Source organism: Pleurodeles waltl, chromosome 7 (genome assembly GCF_031143425.1).
Source record: "Pleurodeles waltl isolate 20211129_DDA chromosome 7, aPleWal1.hap1.20221129, whole genome shotgun sequence".
Classification (NCBI taxonomy): domain Eukaryota; kingdom Metazoa; phylum Chordata; class Amphibia; order Caudata; family Salamandridae; genus Pleurodeles; species Pleurodeles waltl.
The window spans coordinates 220,770,431-220,785,875 of NC_090446.1; the positions used below are offsets into that span (position 1 = coordinate 220,770,431).

General features: G+C 42.8%; 1 protein-coding gene across 1 annotated transcript in view; it reads left to right on the forward strand.

The window, feature by feature from the left end:
* Nucleotides 1–7,333: 7,333 nt before the first annotated feature.
* The window catches only part of BMP7 (bone morphogenetic protein 7), a 391,425-nt gene continuing 383,313 nt past the window's right edge, over nucleotides 7,334–15,445 (forward strand). The window contains exon 1 of the mRNA XM_069243593.1: nucleotides 7,334–8,257. Coding sequence (XP_069099694.1) covers nucleotides 7,807–8,257 — 451 coding nt within the window. The 5' untranslated portion in view covers nucleotides 7,334–7,806. The remainder of the gene's footprint in view (nucleotides 8,258–15,445) is intronic.

Here is a 15,445-nt window from a genome sequence, read left to right on the forward strand (position 1 = left end):
CTTTACACAGACCATAATATTCATTAATTACAGTACAATTTCATATCCAAACCTTACCAAATAACAAAATTAGTCAGGGAGTAGATTTGCACAGAGAAAAGATAGGAGAGGCAAAGGCTGAGACGTCTGCATGCAGGTGTGTAAAATAGTATTTTGTAGTATGTGAGTAGTACTACTGTAGTACAAATTGCAGTTTGTGAACAGGCCCCAGAATCTAAAGCTCCACTCCTCACCCTTACCATCCACCAAACGACAGTGTTCAGGAAGACTAATGGGCAGCCCCTTGCTAACAAAAGGCCTTATATAATACCTAAATGAACCCTTTCTCCTCTCCTCTCTGTATCTAGGTCTCCTCAGACAACAGGAATGTGAGGAATAAAATTTAAATGTCTAAGTACAGTCCTTAAATCTATAGTGTGCAAGCCCAGGCCAAGGGTCTCCCAAATGGATTCCAATGGCCACCATTATTCTGGTTCACTCACACTCCATGTCACGACTTACGTGCTGCTTTACCCTGGAGGCCGCAGAGCGAGTGGCGTGGATCTTGTTCTTGAATGTTCGGCCTTGGCCCAAGTAGGGGCCACTCTTTCTGGTAGCCACGGTGCTGCAGGCAATGGGTACGCCAGGAGCAGGCCGTGTCCCTCAGAAGTAGTGCCAGAGGCAAAAAAAACTCCAAAAAGTTAGGTTCCTGCAACAGGAACAAAAAGAATAGGTAACAGCAGGAACAAAATACAGGAAAATACACTGGAACCGACGAGAACCAGCACAAGAATACAAGGAAGCAGGAGCGAAGACACCATCCAAACAGAAAGTGTTGCAGTGTAAGGAGACAAAGAATCACAGCCCTTAAATACCAACAAACAGGAAACGACCAACAGGAAGTAAAAGGACACCATCTTAGATAGGGAAAAGCACATAGAACAGAATGGACTAGGAACCATAGAGAGTAGGGCACAAGCAATGCTGGGAAGAGAAGGAAAATATGGGAAAGGGGGAAAAAACAAACGAAGGCACAACCAGATGTCCAGAAAAAAGAAGAACAGGTGAGTGGGGGGTCAGACCTGCCTAGACACGCGGTGCGCTAAAAAAGAACGAGGCCCCATGCCCAATTTTGGGCCTTGTAAGGTACAGAGCAGGCTGGGGGCGCGGCGCGTCTTAAGACTGCGTGCTGCAGCCAGAGCCGAATGTTTGGCTTGTGCGCGCGCAGCGGCTCAACACTCCATGCATGTGCCATGCAGGCTACACATTTCAATATGCCTAAGATGCAGTCAGGATGCTAGTATAAAGGATTGGGTAAAAGCATAGAATGGAAACTTTACATGAGTTTTCTTGTAGCTCTACTCCATTAACTCTGATATAAAGGTCTAGCCACTTTCTTGATTCTCAGAACACAGTATGCTGCCACAACAGCTTTATATGCTAAACCCATGACAGGGACAGTAGGTCGCTGTCAACAGATGAGGGAAAGCTTGGTGCAACCCTCCAAATCACAGACAAAATCCAAGACATACTCCGAGTATGGGACTGGTCTAGCGCTCTCTACACATGATAGATTGGAACGCGTGCCAGGGCCAAAAATCAAAAGTCTGGATACCAGAGCCACACAAAATGATTTACATAATAGTAACTAAAGTAAAGACAACACTGCCCTCACTAAAGTGTAGTTGCTGCAACCCCCTTACCAAATTGCCCATCTATTGAGCTAGTTACAATTGACCAATGTTAACATATTGATGTGCAGTGTATTATATATCATGCTCACTAACAGGACAAAGTAAATTGTACAGTCAAATAAGCAGGAAATTCATAGTCCTTGCATTTAAGTATCTTTAATTTAAACTTTATTCAAAATCAATTAAAAAAACATGATATTATCATCTGGCCTGGTACAAGGAGGATTGAGGAGCTCAAGTTAGGTCAATTTTACTTCACGATTCCCATCTACTCCCCTGTTTCTGTCAGTCACTTAACTAGATGTGAATTGATGGGTAGTTATAGCCTCGATGACCTGGGAAACCAAGAGTGTTGAGAAAGAGGTTTGAAATCTTTATACCAATTGATACTGTTCGGCCTCTTTTTGCCTAGCAGTGTCAGGAAGACAGGCCAGATCAAAGTTTAAACTCTTTCATGCTAATACAATACATGATCTTACCTCTGTGTTTTACGCAAATACAAACTTGGCTTTCTTTACAAGAACATTCCCTTTTCTTCAGGACGTTCATATGTTGGGCGTGTCTATTCCTGGGGATCAGCTTCAAGCTCACACAGTGAGGATTTATCTAAATGTCATTTGAAAAGCCTTAGTTCCAGTGTCATCAGCACAGGCGTTAAGGTTCAACTTGGCATGATGAATGCCTTTCATAGTCTCTCAAGTGGTCTCATCTCACAAGTGCCCAGGAGTGAATTATTTTTGTCTGTTTCGGACAAGGGCGTGTTTCTTCGGATAGTCCCAGGCGTATTTGTTTATTTCAATAAATCAGTAACTCATACAAGAAATATTGTCCATACCAACAAGATATGAACAAATATCTGTGTAAGAAATGTAATAGTTTATGATCAATATAATTGTGTAATAAATAGAAGCAAATGAAAGACGTTAACAGACAAGGAGAATAGGCAGAAATATTTTTTGTACATGTTTGATTGCTGCCATAATGGTTGCACCAGGTTAAAGGCAGTGGTGTGCAAAGTTTTTTGTTGTAATCAGTTCTGTGAAAAAAATTAACAACTTCTAAGAGGTTGTGAAGTTTTGCGCTTTGCTACACTTTTGCTACAAAAATCATGACTTTTGCAACAATGTGTTGCAAAAAGTCAACTTTAAAAGAAACATTTTGCAACAATTTGCCATTGTGCATAAACAAACTATGCAAAGGCTAAACATACAGAGAGAAAAAAATACATACATTTTCCATCTTGTAAGGGTTATATTACCTGTATATAAATGCAGTAAAAATTATCTAAAAATGTGATGTTGAACAGGGAAGGTCTCAAACATTGTGAGGGTGAAACTTTGAAAAACATTACTAATGGAAAAATACCGTTTCACACCCTGCAATGATAAAAGGAAATTAGAAGCAATGGTGATAAGTCATTTTCTGTTGCGATAACTTTTTATTGAAATTTTCAGAGTAACAGACATTCAACATGATCTTGGGGGTGGCCTCCTTTGTCCCTCTAATAATTCTGTCTGGAGATCTATTCTGAATAGCTTCTGAAAGGGACCTTCAGGGCATTCCTACTTATTCGTCAGCCTTTGATTCCCTGGGAACTTCATACAGTACTCAATCAGGTAATGCTACCTCATTTTGAACTGATACATAAGGCACATTAGAAATTTGTTTCATGGAAGACAGCGCTTCTCCTAGTCATGACATGGGCTGGGGAAGTGAGTGAAATTCAAGCTTTCACCATCAAGGGATCTTTCCTCCGATTCACAAAAAAAAAAGTAATTTTAAGAACCAACTCTAGATTCATACCCAAAGTTCCTGCTGACTTTCACTTATATGAACCTGAAATTCTAGGGTCTTTCTTCACAAATCCCTCTGCCACAGCAGAAAGATCTTTGCATCCACTAGACTTGGGTAGATGTCTCAGGTTCTACATAGACAAATAACATATGCACATCACACCAGCTGTTTGTGTCTTTTGGACAGCCACAAAGAGGTCATTCCCCCGTCCAAACACAGGATAGCTTGTTAGAGCTCAGCTTGTATAACCTTCTGTCATGCTAAGGCCAAACGTCCACTCCACAGAAGAGTGAGGGTGCAGTCCACCAGAAGCATGGCATTGACTGTGTACCCTTGGAAGGCATCTATTGTGCTCTTGAAAGATATCTGCCATACAGCCACCTGGAAGAGCAGGCAGACATTCACAAAGCATTACTGTCTTGGAACGGATGCAGAAGCTGACACAGCAGTGGAAGAGGCAGTCCTGAGAAACCTGTTTGGATAAAGATGAGCCTGCTTCCAGCTTTTAATATGTTTTGTGATGTGTACTGCTTTCAATTCTTATTCAAGCATGCCAATGTATAAAAAAAATCCAAAGATGAAGAAGAAATGAGTTACTTGCCTGTAACTCCAGTTCTCCAACGTTGGTATATTTTATATATTCACATACAACCCTCCCAGGTCAGAGGCTCATTCAATATATACTGTTCTATATCTAGTGCTTTGAAATCTGGGCTATGGTGGCCTCTAGGTGGAGTAGGAGAGCTTAAGTCATTTTCTGAAGTTTAGGTGCTTTCAAATGATGTGGATGTGATACTAAATGAATGGTGTCGTTCGGGCTCATGGACATTTTAAAAAGGTATACTGATATTTTCGTATACCAAAGCTTCCCAGCCTGATATGGGGAAAGATTTGAGCATGTGAATATATGAAAGATTCCTAGATTTGAGACCTGAAGTTACAGGTAACTAATTTCTTCCCCTTAATGAATTGGTGTCATTTTACTCTATTTTTCTAATTTGTTTGGTTATAATTATTGTTTTGCAGTTTGTCTTTATTACTGTTCTGTAAATAAATTTCACATTGCTTTAAATTAAGCATTTCTGCTCTGTTCCACAGCCTCAAGGAAGATGTGTTCGGGTTAATTTGGTGACTTTATGAAGCCACTCTGACAAGGGTTGTGATTATTCTTTGATGTGGGATGTCACCCATCCTAGTGCATAATCCAACTTCTTACTGTACGAGTCAACGAAATGTACAAGGCCTTCTTTCTATCGGTAATTCAAAAATTCCAGTGGTATGGTATGCCTATATGAAGTAGAATATGTGGAAGTTAACCATTTAAATTACTTAACTATAATTAATAAAGTAGCAGACCGTCTTTAGAAAGTATAGCTATCAGGGAGGAAGAGTTTTCAGTTAATGCACCAAGGCTGGAATTGAGCCTAACTGGTTTAGGCTGTGAAACTATAACCAGGTAACCTGCTATAATGTTGTACTAACATCACTAGCCCCAAATTACCATCCAAGACTTAATTTCTCATGAATTTCAAAAAGACACAAGTGATTGGTTCTCACTTGATAAAGTAAAGGATCTGGTATTGGCGCGCTTAGTGAACCATTTGGGCAAGGCATTTTCAAACAACTCACTGTCTCGTTTGAAAACCACGATAAAGTTTATTTTAAAAGAGAAAAATTATCTGCACTATTTGTGATAACTAAGTGAAGATAAATAAGGTACATCACATCTGTATTACTTCTGCTCCAATGCAACAATATTTTTGTATCTAATTTAGACCCAGAAGTTATATTTTTAATTGTAAGTCTGGAGGTATTCAAATGTATAATGACGTGTGGAATATCGATGGGGGGGGGGGGGGGGGGGGGGGAAGAGTACTTGGCGTAAATTTTGGAAATGCCCTCTACAGTAAGTGAAATGTAAAGTGGTAGATTGTGATTTTTATATAACAAAATGCAAACAGTGCTCGTGCGTATAATGTATAGAGAATATACAATGAATACTCGATTACGGCAATTATATTATTTGTTTACGGGTATATTTGTACGTGTCCGTGTGACTTTACATACTAAGTAACGACAATTAAAAGGCGGGTTGATGCGGGTGAGGGAGAATAGGGTTTCCCTTGCAAAAATACTTTTCCTGTTGAAGGAAAAACAGTGCAAATTCACTTGTGCCTTATATTTAGGCACGCATAAAGGTTTGCTGGTTCCCGCTATACCTCAGTAACGAACTATCTAGATAGATGGCAATCCTTGAAAACTGCGACAGTGCACCTTCGCAAGAAAACTCGGTCCTTTGTGAATTATCCAAAGACAAAAATTTGGCCCAAACTTAGTTATAAGCCACCTAGAGTACATTTTCTTTTGTGCTTTCCAAACGCACCCGTTGCCTCCCCAAGACGTCCTGAGGATAACACACTGGTTATATAAATTCATACACAAATTGCAAATCGGACGCAAGTGGTATTTGCATCATTTTAACATTAGAGCCAATTAGGAGATGGGGCTAACTGTGCTACTCCGGTTTCGCCTGGCGGTAGTCACTCACTCAAAATAGTGCGCAGTAAGGAATAACGTTCCTAAAAATGATCAGATCCGAGCCACTGGTTGCGCCGGAGGTTTGCACACGTGTAACTGAGTATCGCCGTTGCACGTTGAGCGCTGGATGGGCGCCTGTCTTTTGAAAACGAACTATTTCCTTCCCAACAGTTTTCTGATTTAGTCTTTTGACAGATATTGTGGCATAAAGGCTGCAGGGGATAATCTCGGACTGAGAATCCCCGTGCTCTTTCTGTATACACACCTTCTCCCATGAGCGCCGCGGGGCCACCCTATCCAATCCAATAAAGAAAGAACAAGAGATGCGTTCTACAATATTTTGGAGGTATATTAGTTTAAGGTTTATCTGAAAACTTAGATTAGTTTAAGATGTATGTGAAAAGGACGCAATTGCTAATAAGAACAGCAACAAAAAACAGACGCCGAGCGAGGTTAGATTCCAACAGTATTGATAATAGGGGGGTAGACGAACGTAGGGCAGTAGCAGCCATTAATTCTTCCTCTCTGGCTAACATAAACTTTACTAACAGTGTGCGCTGCAGCATGGAGAGATCCGTTCAACACATTTAACAAATGAGAACAGATACACTGAAGTGACAATCTACCCGACATATAAGGTACCCCGCCACAGTTATGGACGCATCGACCCCCCCTAAACTGAATGTAAATAAACCACCAGGTGCACGAAATATAACCAACACGCAGTCACACGGGACCCAAAACAGTGTATGGCGCTCACCGTTGGAGGACAGCACATGAAATGCACGTTTTAAGTATGCGAAGATTCATATTGTTTCAATTTCTACACCCAGCCTTTCACAAACAAGCATTGAGTTTAGAACATGAAACTCAATGGTACGCCTTCTTGCAGCGGGCAACCACAAATACTGATAAAGCAGCGCACCGAAACTGCAAGGCAAGCCGACGTTCGCTTTACCTAATCACATATAGTTCCACCCAGGAGCTCCAAGTACGCGAGGTGTCGAGAGCTGTACGGCTTTCGTAGCAGCCTTCGACAATGGGAGGGCGTCTTATCATGTGCGATTAAGGTGGGCTGAGAGCCCCCGCCGTAGCCGCGAGCTGTAACCCCCTGCCTGCGTGCTATTCAGCCACTCCCTAACCTGCTGACAAGAAATAAAGAACCCGAGAGCAGACCCGCCTTTTATTTAGACTGTGGGGGCTATTCCGAGAGCGCCACGCTCTTGTGTGTTTTTTGCTGTACCTTCCACAAAGACGTGCGGAGGGAGCTGTGTTTCAAGCCGCTCCTCCCACTGGATAACAAGCCTGCCGCCTCTGCCTGCCTGCACACAGCGCGCAGGCTGTAGTGTGCGGAGAGCAGCGCAGGGATCGGCACCCCAGGGACCGGCGCTGCCCTGCTTCGCGGAGAGTAAGGGAGAGTTTATCACTCCTCAGGACAGACAGACAGACAGACAGGCAGGCAGGCAGGCCCCTGCTGCTTGGGAGGGGAGGTGGCCGCCCCCAGGAATAAGGAGAGTCCAGCCCCCTGAAGGGGAGAGGTCATCACCCCAGGACAGGCAGAGATCACCGGCCACAGGACACGCAGAACTCTGCTCCCGGGGGCAGACAAGGAGAAGGAACCTGCGCCAAGTAGAGTCGGGGGCAGGCGGAACCCTGCTGACCCTGAGACAATCGGAGTCCCGAGGAGATGACACACTCAGCATGACCCTTGGCCTCGAGAGACCTTCGGCCAAAAGAGCAAGAGTTAACCCCTTGTAATTTTAATTTAATTGCACTTTATTTATTTCATAGTTGAGTTGTAATGGGTGGTGTTTCTAATGCCCAGCTTTTGAGGGGCGGGCTCTCAGGTGCCATGGGTGTGCTCTGGTGGGGGAGCTTGGCGGCCCTGCTCTCCGTATGGGGCCCTCTTCTGCCGGGTTGGGCCCTGACTGACTTCTCCTTGGACAATGAAGTGCACTCGTCGTTCATTCACCGGCGGCTGCGGAGCCAGGAGCGGCGGGAGATGCAGCGAGAAATCCTTTCCATCTTGGGTTTGCCGCACCGGCCTCGGCCACACCTGCACGGCAAGCAGAACTCCGCGCCCATGTTCATGCTCGACCTCTACAATGCCATGGCCGTGGAGGAGGAGGAGGATGGCGGCTTCTCCTACCCCTACAAGCCCATCTTCACTACTCAGGGCCCACCCGCCGCCAGCCTGCAGGATGGCAACTTCCTCACCGACGCCGACATGGTCATGAGCTTCGTTAACCTGGGTGAGTGCATGGGCTTTTTATGGTGGGTGCGCCTGGGCTCTTTGCTAACATTGTGAACGTGGGACTGCCTGCAGAAGGCGCAAACCCACTTTGCACCTTCAAAACACTGCATTCTTCAGTTTGCCCCTTGCACACCGTCTGACCATCACACGCTCAGTCTTAGTGAATTTTGGTGCAATTATTGTTATCATTTAGGGAGGTCGTGTTATTACGAACACACTTTTCAGTCCTGGGCTTTCATGTGGCAACTCAATGCATTATGGTCGTTGTAGACTCTTTTTTTTTGCTTTCACTGAATCAGACTATCACGATTGATTTGTAGGTGGAAGCCCGACACAGGCAAATGTCGGTCTTGACATGTAGTGAGGTTATCACTGTGATTGTGTTTGGTTTAGTTGGTTTGTGTAAGTAAAGCAAGTCTTAAAACCCCAGAATCGTTAAACAGTCAGGTGGAGGACCAGGTCTGGGAACAACAAGGTGCCCTGGTGCCGTTGACTGAGAGGGGGTGGACGCACGCAGATAAACTTTTGTAACCGTAGGACAGAGCATTTCTAGTCCCATCCTTCGATTTTACAATTTATTGTTAAGCGATGCCGCATACCAATTGCAGTGAACCAAAGCTACATCGCAAGAATTTACATATTTATTATATCGGAGCTCACTGGCTCAGGAAAAGAAACACAATTTAAGAGCCTTGAGTCTTGTGAGCAATGTTACCAAATAGGTCCGTATCGCTTCGGCATCATATTCCATTCCTGGCCTTGTACAACTGTAAATTTAATACAGCCTTTACATTTAGCCCCAGTGTTTGTGTCTAAATAACCCATTATTTTCAGTCCCACAGTCCCCTCGGTTTTTAAATGAAATCCAGGGACTAGGACTATGGCATCCGCGTGAAACGAATATCTCTGGTAAATTACCAGAACGCCTAGAATTCATTGTGTAATGAAAAGACAGCGGAGGGCTGCAAGCATTTGCCTTGTTGTCGTGCACATGTACTGGAAGAGACTAGAACTCCCAGAATGCTTTTAGTGGGAAATGAAGGCCTGAGGACCTGGCAAAGACGTAGAATGCATGTGTTCAGATTTTATTCGTGCACTGTGAAGGTAGTTGAAGTGGACATTTTATGATTGAAAGCAACTAATGTTCACTAGACTTGTTCCTTAACCCCCGCACTTGGTCCACTCCTATTAGTGCAATTTCCCATATACATTTGTGAATAAACTCACATAAGCAGTGCGTATACATTTTGCTGTGGAAATACTTGGCTGCAATTTTAAAACGCGCTTGGACTCTTGTGATACATCATTGACCACGTAAATCTGTGGTCAGTCATAAATCAAGATGCTAAGGTCATAAACATTATTACAGTGTCATAATTCATTCCAAGTGTCACATATCGCTCTTGACGTGATCATAAATCAGAATTAGGAGACAGGTCATAAATCAGTCGACAGGTTATAAATCCTCTCCGCCATACATAAATCATTTTGCCAAAATGGTTGGCGTGACCTAAATCATGTCCACTATAAATCAATCAAGTCTTTGTCATAATTCTGACACCTTTTGTAGTTTGGGCCATCCTCCATGCTGCTTTTTGGGGGGCATCCAGTTTTGTTGGTCTTTTGTTGGTTCTTTGAGGGGGGTAGCCGCTTACTGCTCTTAGGCTCAACTCACCACCTTGTCTGTCCATTTTGTGCACTACCAACCAGTGGGTCTGGGCTGCGAGTGCCATGCGCTGCTTACTCTCCCACAGGCACAACAGCATGAACATGAATGGTGGTATTAGAGTGCTGGTCATATTGTTCACAGGTACTTAATCAGTCATTTCTTGTGGCTCTCCCTTTAGAACACTTGAAATTGGTGAACGCTTTAGGTAAAACAGAAATCCTCAAAGGGAGAGCCGATACTACAATATTCACTGCACTCGGGGAAACTCGTCCCATAATGCTTTGCAGGCATTGTTTTTCAGAACATTTTTGCTCATCACTCAGCCTGTGGTGGTCCTAGGACAATGGGACCACCACCAAAAGTTCACTACAACATGCTCTTTCTGTGTATATCATCTTTGGGACCCCATAATAGGTTAGTGGGGACCCCAAAATAACTACCCCTATCTCCATTCGGTGTCTATTTAACCTTTCTCAGGGTTCAAACTTTTATTTCACAGTTGAGTAGGTTGTTTTTTAAGGGCTTTCTTTGTAATATCATTGCTGTAGGCCTCATAGCTCTGAAAATGTGTAGTGTACTATGTCTTCTAAGAGTTAAGTATGTGGTTGTACTGCATTACTTTCTGCCATCTTTTTGTGTGGTTATGATCTCTAGGGGCTAACTAAATAGTTACATGACCATGTTTCCTACAAATTATATTTTCATTGTGGGGTCCTCTAGGGGCTGTTCTAAGCATTACATTCATATCAGCATATTAAAATATTAGTGGCACGGAAACTTGTCCCATAATGCTGTGCAGGGCATTACTTTTACAAAACATGTTTGCTTATCTCAACCTGTGGTGGTCCTAGGACAATGATACCACCACCAAAACGTTCACAATAACATGATCTTTCTGTCTACATCATCTTTGGGTTCTCACACTAGGTTAGTGGGGATCCCAAAATAATAACCCTTCCCACCATTGAGGCTCTGTTTACCATTTTTCATGGCTGGAAGTTTTGTTTTACAGCTAAGGGAAGGTTGTGTTTGAGGTGTTTTTTTTTATTTTTTTTTTTTATTTTTTTTTATTATCAATAGGCCAGTTACCCCTGAATATGTGTAATGTACTGCGGGAACCCCCTGGGGGTCCATGACTGCTTACAAATTTAACTAATATGACACAGATTATTAAAGTTCGTATAAAGTTGCTAAATGTACAATTGAACATTTTACAACATACTGTAAATGTCAAGGAATTTGAAATTGTAGGCTAAAAGTTAAATTTGTATCCTCAAATTGAATCGTGGGAGCAGTGCAGGTGCGTCAAACAGAATATAGTATGGATGATGAGTGACTTTAATTAAATTTAGAAAAATTCAAACCGACCTATTAAAACGTTTTTTTTTTTTTTTTTTTTTTTTTTTTTGCAAATTAAATAAAATGTGTTATCATTTGTGTGTATGTGTTTGCTGGAATGATTATTTCTGTATTTTTCCCATATTTTTTTGCAGTTCAGTTCTTCAACAGTGCTTAGGCCTGGGTCCCTGACTTCCAGTAATGACTCGGTAGGGGGGGTCACTGGATTCCATTAATGATTCAGTAGGGGTCCCTGGGGTCCAGTAATGATAAAGTGGGGGTCCACAGAAGTCAAAAGGTTGGGAACCACTGCTCTAGTGGCTAAATATATAGTTATACTGCATGACTTTCTTCCATTCTTTTTTCACGTGGTTATACTCTCTAAGGGATAACTGCATGGTTACATGACCATGTTTCTTCCAAATGCTATTTTTATTGTGGTGACCTCTAGGGGCTATTCTGAGAATTAATATTTGTGACTTGAGAACTCACCCCACAATTCTTTGCAGGGCATTACTTTTACAAAACATTTTTGCTTATACTTCAGCCTGTGGTTGTCCTAGGACTATGGGACCACCTTCAAAACCCTATTTCTATCTACATCATCTGAGTCCCCACACTAGGTTAGTTGGGACCCCAAAACAATAACCCCTCCCACCATTCACTGTTGTTTAAGCTTTCTAATGGCTTCAACTTTTGTTTACAGATGGTAGAAGTTTTGGTTTAAATACTTTGTTTGTAATATCATTGCAGTAGGCCTGCTAGCCCTAAAAATGCCCTCTAGGGGCTAAGTATATGGTTACACTACATTACTTTCTTGTGTATTTTTCTTTTTGGGGTTATCCCCTGTTGGGGCTAACGATATGGTTACATGGTCATGGTCATGATATTTTTGTTATGGTGCCCTCTAAGGGCTGTTTTGAGCATTAGTCTAATGCCAAAAGTTTATTTCTGACAAAGGTTTAAATGATAATTGTAAATGAATTAATAATCTCCCTTTATTTGAATGATGACTACAATTCAGGCCAACGTAACATCTAATTACACATGACTGTTTGAACACTCTTGATATGTTTGGGTGACCCTTCTAGTTTATTTCTTCTGTTACTCCTCTGTGGCTGTCTTGTGTCTTTTTTGGGGGGGATTTGTGTTAGCCAGCCAGCAACTCTGGTGGTATGGTGGTGGAAGTGGTATTCTATTGGAATTAGCATGGCAGATTTAAATTGGGATGCTACATGGCAACATTTTTTTTTTTTGCTGAAGATAGAGGAAGAATGTAAATTGAAGTGCTTTCATTATATGCAGGGCCACTGGAATTATATGGTGTGTAAAAACGGAATTATAAGGCAGGGTTGACCAATTTATGTGGCAAGAAAAGTCCAGGCATGAATTTACAGTGCCAATAGCTCTAACTTGAGCAAATGCGAGACCTATAGCATTGCAATGCTTGTTTATTTGGTGGGTGGACGAGGCAACAATTTGCTCACGGTCCCTCCACCTTTAAAAATAAAAAAAGCGCTTTCACAGTACTTATTTTTACTTTTTTATTTGCAGATTTATCGTGGTTCTAAAATTTTAAACAGGCACATGTTTCCCATACATAATGTTGCATGTGTGCTCCTTCAAAATGCAGCATAATGGCAAATTAATTTTTTAGGGTCGAGCCTGCGTCGCATGCGTATTGCTTGCGAGACGCTTTATGAGTTAGAAAAGGGCTTGGAGCCCCGTCTACGTCACATCAGTGTCTTTCATTGGTTCATGGGCCTGCCTGTTAAAATGTGCTTGCTTTCATTAGTGGAAGGCACGCATAGGTCATGCCTTTTCCGGTGGTTAGCCCTCCTCGAGCGCAGCGACCAAGTACTGAAAACATGCAAGGCTTGCTGTTTCCCGTCAGATTTGTGGACTACTTTTTCTCTATTTTCGCAGCGCGATCTCGCTTGGCAGAAGTCGAGCGTTTTGCATAATATCGACCCTGATACATAGTTAATTGCCGATAGGTTTCATTACGAGTGAATTGCAGCAGCGCGATCACGCTGTTTTTTTTTTTTCTTTCAAAGTGGCAAGAAAAATCCGGTTGGGAGTTTACAACTAGTAATAGCTGTAAATCAGACAAATGCGAAACCCTAGTGCATTGCAAATGCTTATGTGTTTTTTTTTTTTTTTTTTTTTTTTTTTACTTCTGTTCTTTGACAATGCTGTACAGCATCACCAAAAGGCATTGGCATAGCTAATGGGATCCAAAATCCAAAAGTGACACTCATTGGCTTTGCCATTGCTCGTTAGTTCTGATTGTACTTAACTCAAATTACGAAGTTCCTGTCATTTTCTTAATGTATGCCCATATATCTATAGTTATTGCTTTGACCTTTCCCGTCTTTCTGCCTCTCTACCTTTGCAACTTTTTGTATTTATGTTCTCAGTCTTGGGTATACAGAAGTGTCACTTTGATTCAGCAAGAGACAGCTCTCATTTAGTTTCTTCACGGCTTTTGACTCACTTTTTAAATGGTTTAGAAAGGGCTGAGTATAATGTGTTTAGATGGTAATCTTTTCCTTCTTAAAAGCGGTTCTTCTGTCTTCCTGCTATTAGATGTTACATGTCTCGACAGGCCTGTGTGACTTATTGGTGTGTGATGCAAAGACTAGAAAATTACCAAGTGTGGGTCAGTTCAAAGCGGTGGCCTGTAAAGTCCTGGCAGTGATTCAAAGCGCAGCGCATGTATGTACACAGCGCACGGGCGGCCTTGTAACAATGTCGAGTCTACGAGTGCGGCGTGAGTTGCCAAGCTTCTGTGGTTTTTACGTCTGACTTAAGAGCACACCTGTCACCATACCTATGACCAAATAAACAAAGAGTTTTGAGGAGAAGCACAGAGGGGTGGTTTGGCTTCAGCCACTTTGGTTGATTTGAGTAAGGCATTTGAGTGAGAGAAAGTTTTTTTTTTTTCTTCCGTCAAAAGAGCTCTTATATAGCTCCCCTGTGGGGTCATAACTGGTGATTCTTCGCCTAGAAGGGCCATCACTTGAAAAAGCAATGAAGTGGCGGAATCTGGTGTAGTTTTATTAGTTCAACAGTGTTTCACCTCTCCCAGTGCTTCAAATGGGCACGTACCACCCGCTACAGAGTACCTGCGCGTCTTTAATGTGAAGGGAAAGGTACCTGCACTTCTGAGCACTGCTGCAGTACATTTAATAGAAGAGTACAGGCACTTCTTAGAAGCAAACAGGTACCCTCAATAGTGAGTACCTGCACTTCTATTTTCTTTTTAAAGCACTGACCTTACCTGACATGTCCACCTCGGTAAATCGTGGCCATGTAGAGCTGTTCGCTACAAGCGGCAGTTGATTTGTATTCCTTGTATGACACACCAATAGCTTCACAATCTTTGCCCAGCACAAGTGCTATTGCGGCATCAATCCTACTCCTTATTGTACAGGGAAAACATTGAACTGGCCGGTCTGACAGGCTCGCAGATCGTGAAGTCGGAGCGTTAGCCGCTAGCCCTCCTGGTGGACCTGATCTCTGCCGTCGCCATTTACAGGCAGTGGCATGCTGGGTGTGTTGATCCAGAGCCCTTCCCCTCTACTGGGTCACTTCCTCTTGGACTTGAGCAGGGCTTGCTGTCTTTCATCAATACTATGCCCTCTAGCAAGTCACTTCCTCTCAGGCCTGAGAAGGCGGTGCAGGAGTCAATGGGCTGCGTGTGGCGGAGTAGGATGCCAATTGATTTGGCAAGGGTTAGTCTAGTGACAAGTGCAGCAAAGTTAACACAGGATATAGACTACAAAGGCTCTGAAGAGGGAGAGGAGATTTGAGAATTTTGGGGTTGGTGGGTAACTGGGAGCCCTGATGGGTTAAAAAAAAGACCCTGGAACACAGAATTTAGGTAGTGTGGGTGGGGGGCATGGGCAGGCCAATGCTCATTGTATGTGAATAAAGCACAGCTTGGAAGCAGATTTGGAGTGGTTCCACAAATTAGGGCGGTGTGGTAAGAATAATAGGAAAGAGGGATAGCTTTGGCCATTTGTCTAAGCTGCCTTGTACTGCGCCTGGCATGGGGCAGGACTCCTTCTATTGGAGTAAAGGTATGAGGAGCTTCTTTGTGGAGTAGTTTGGTGTTGCGATACGTCACTCACCCTAAGCTGGTGTAAAGGAGTCGGGAGAGGCCCTCCTCACTTT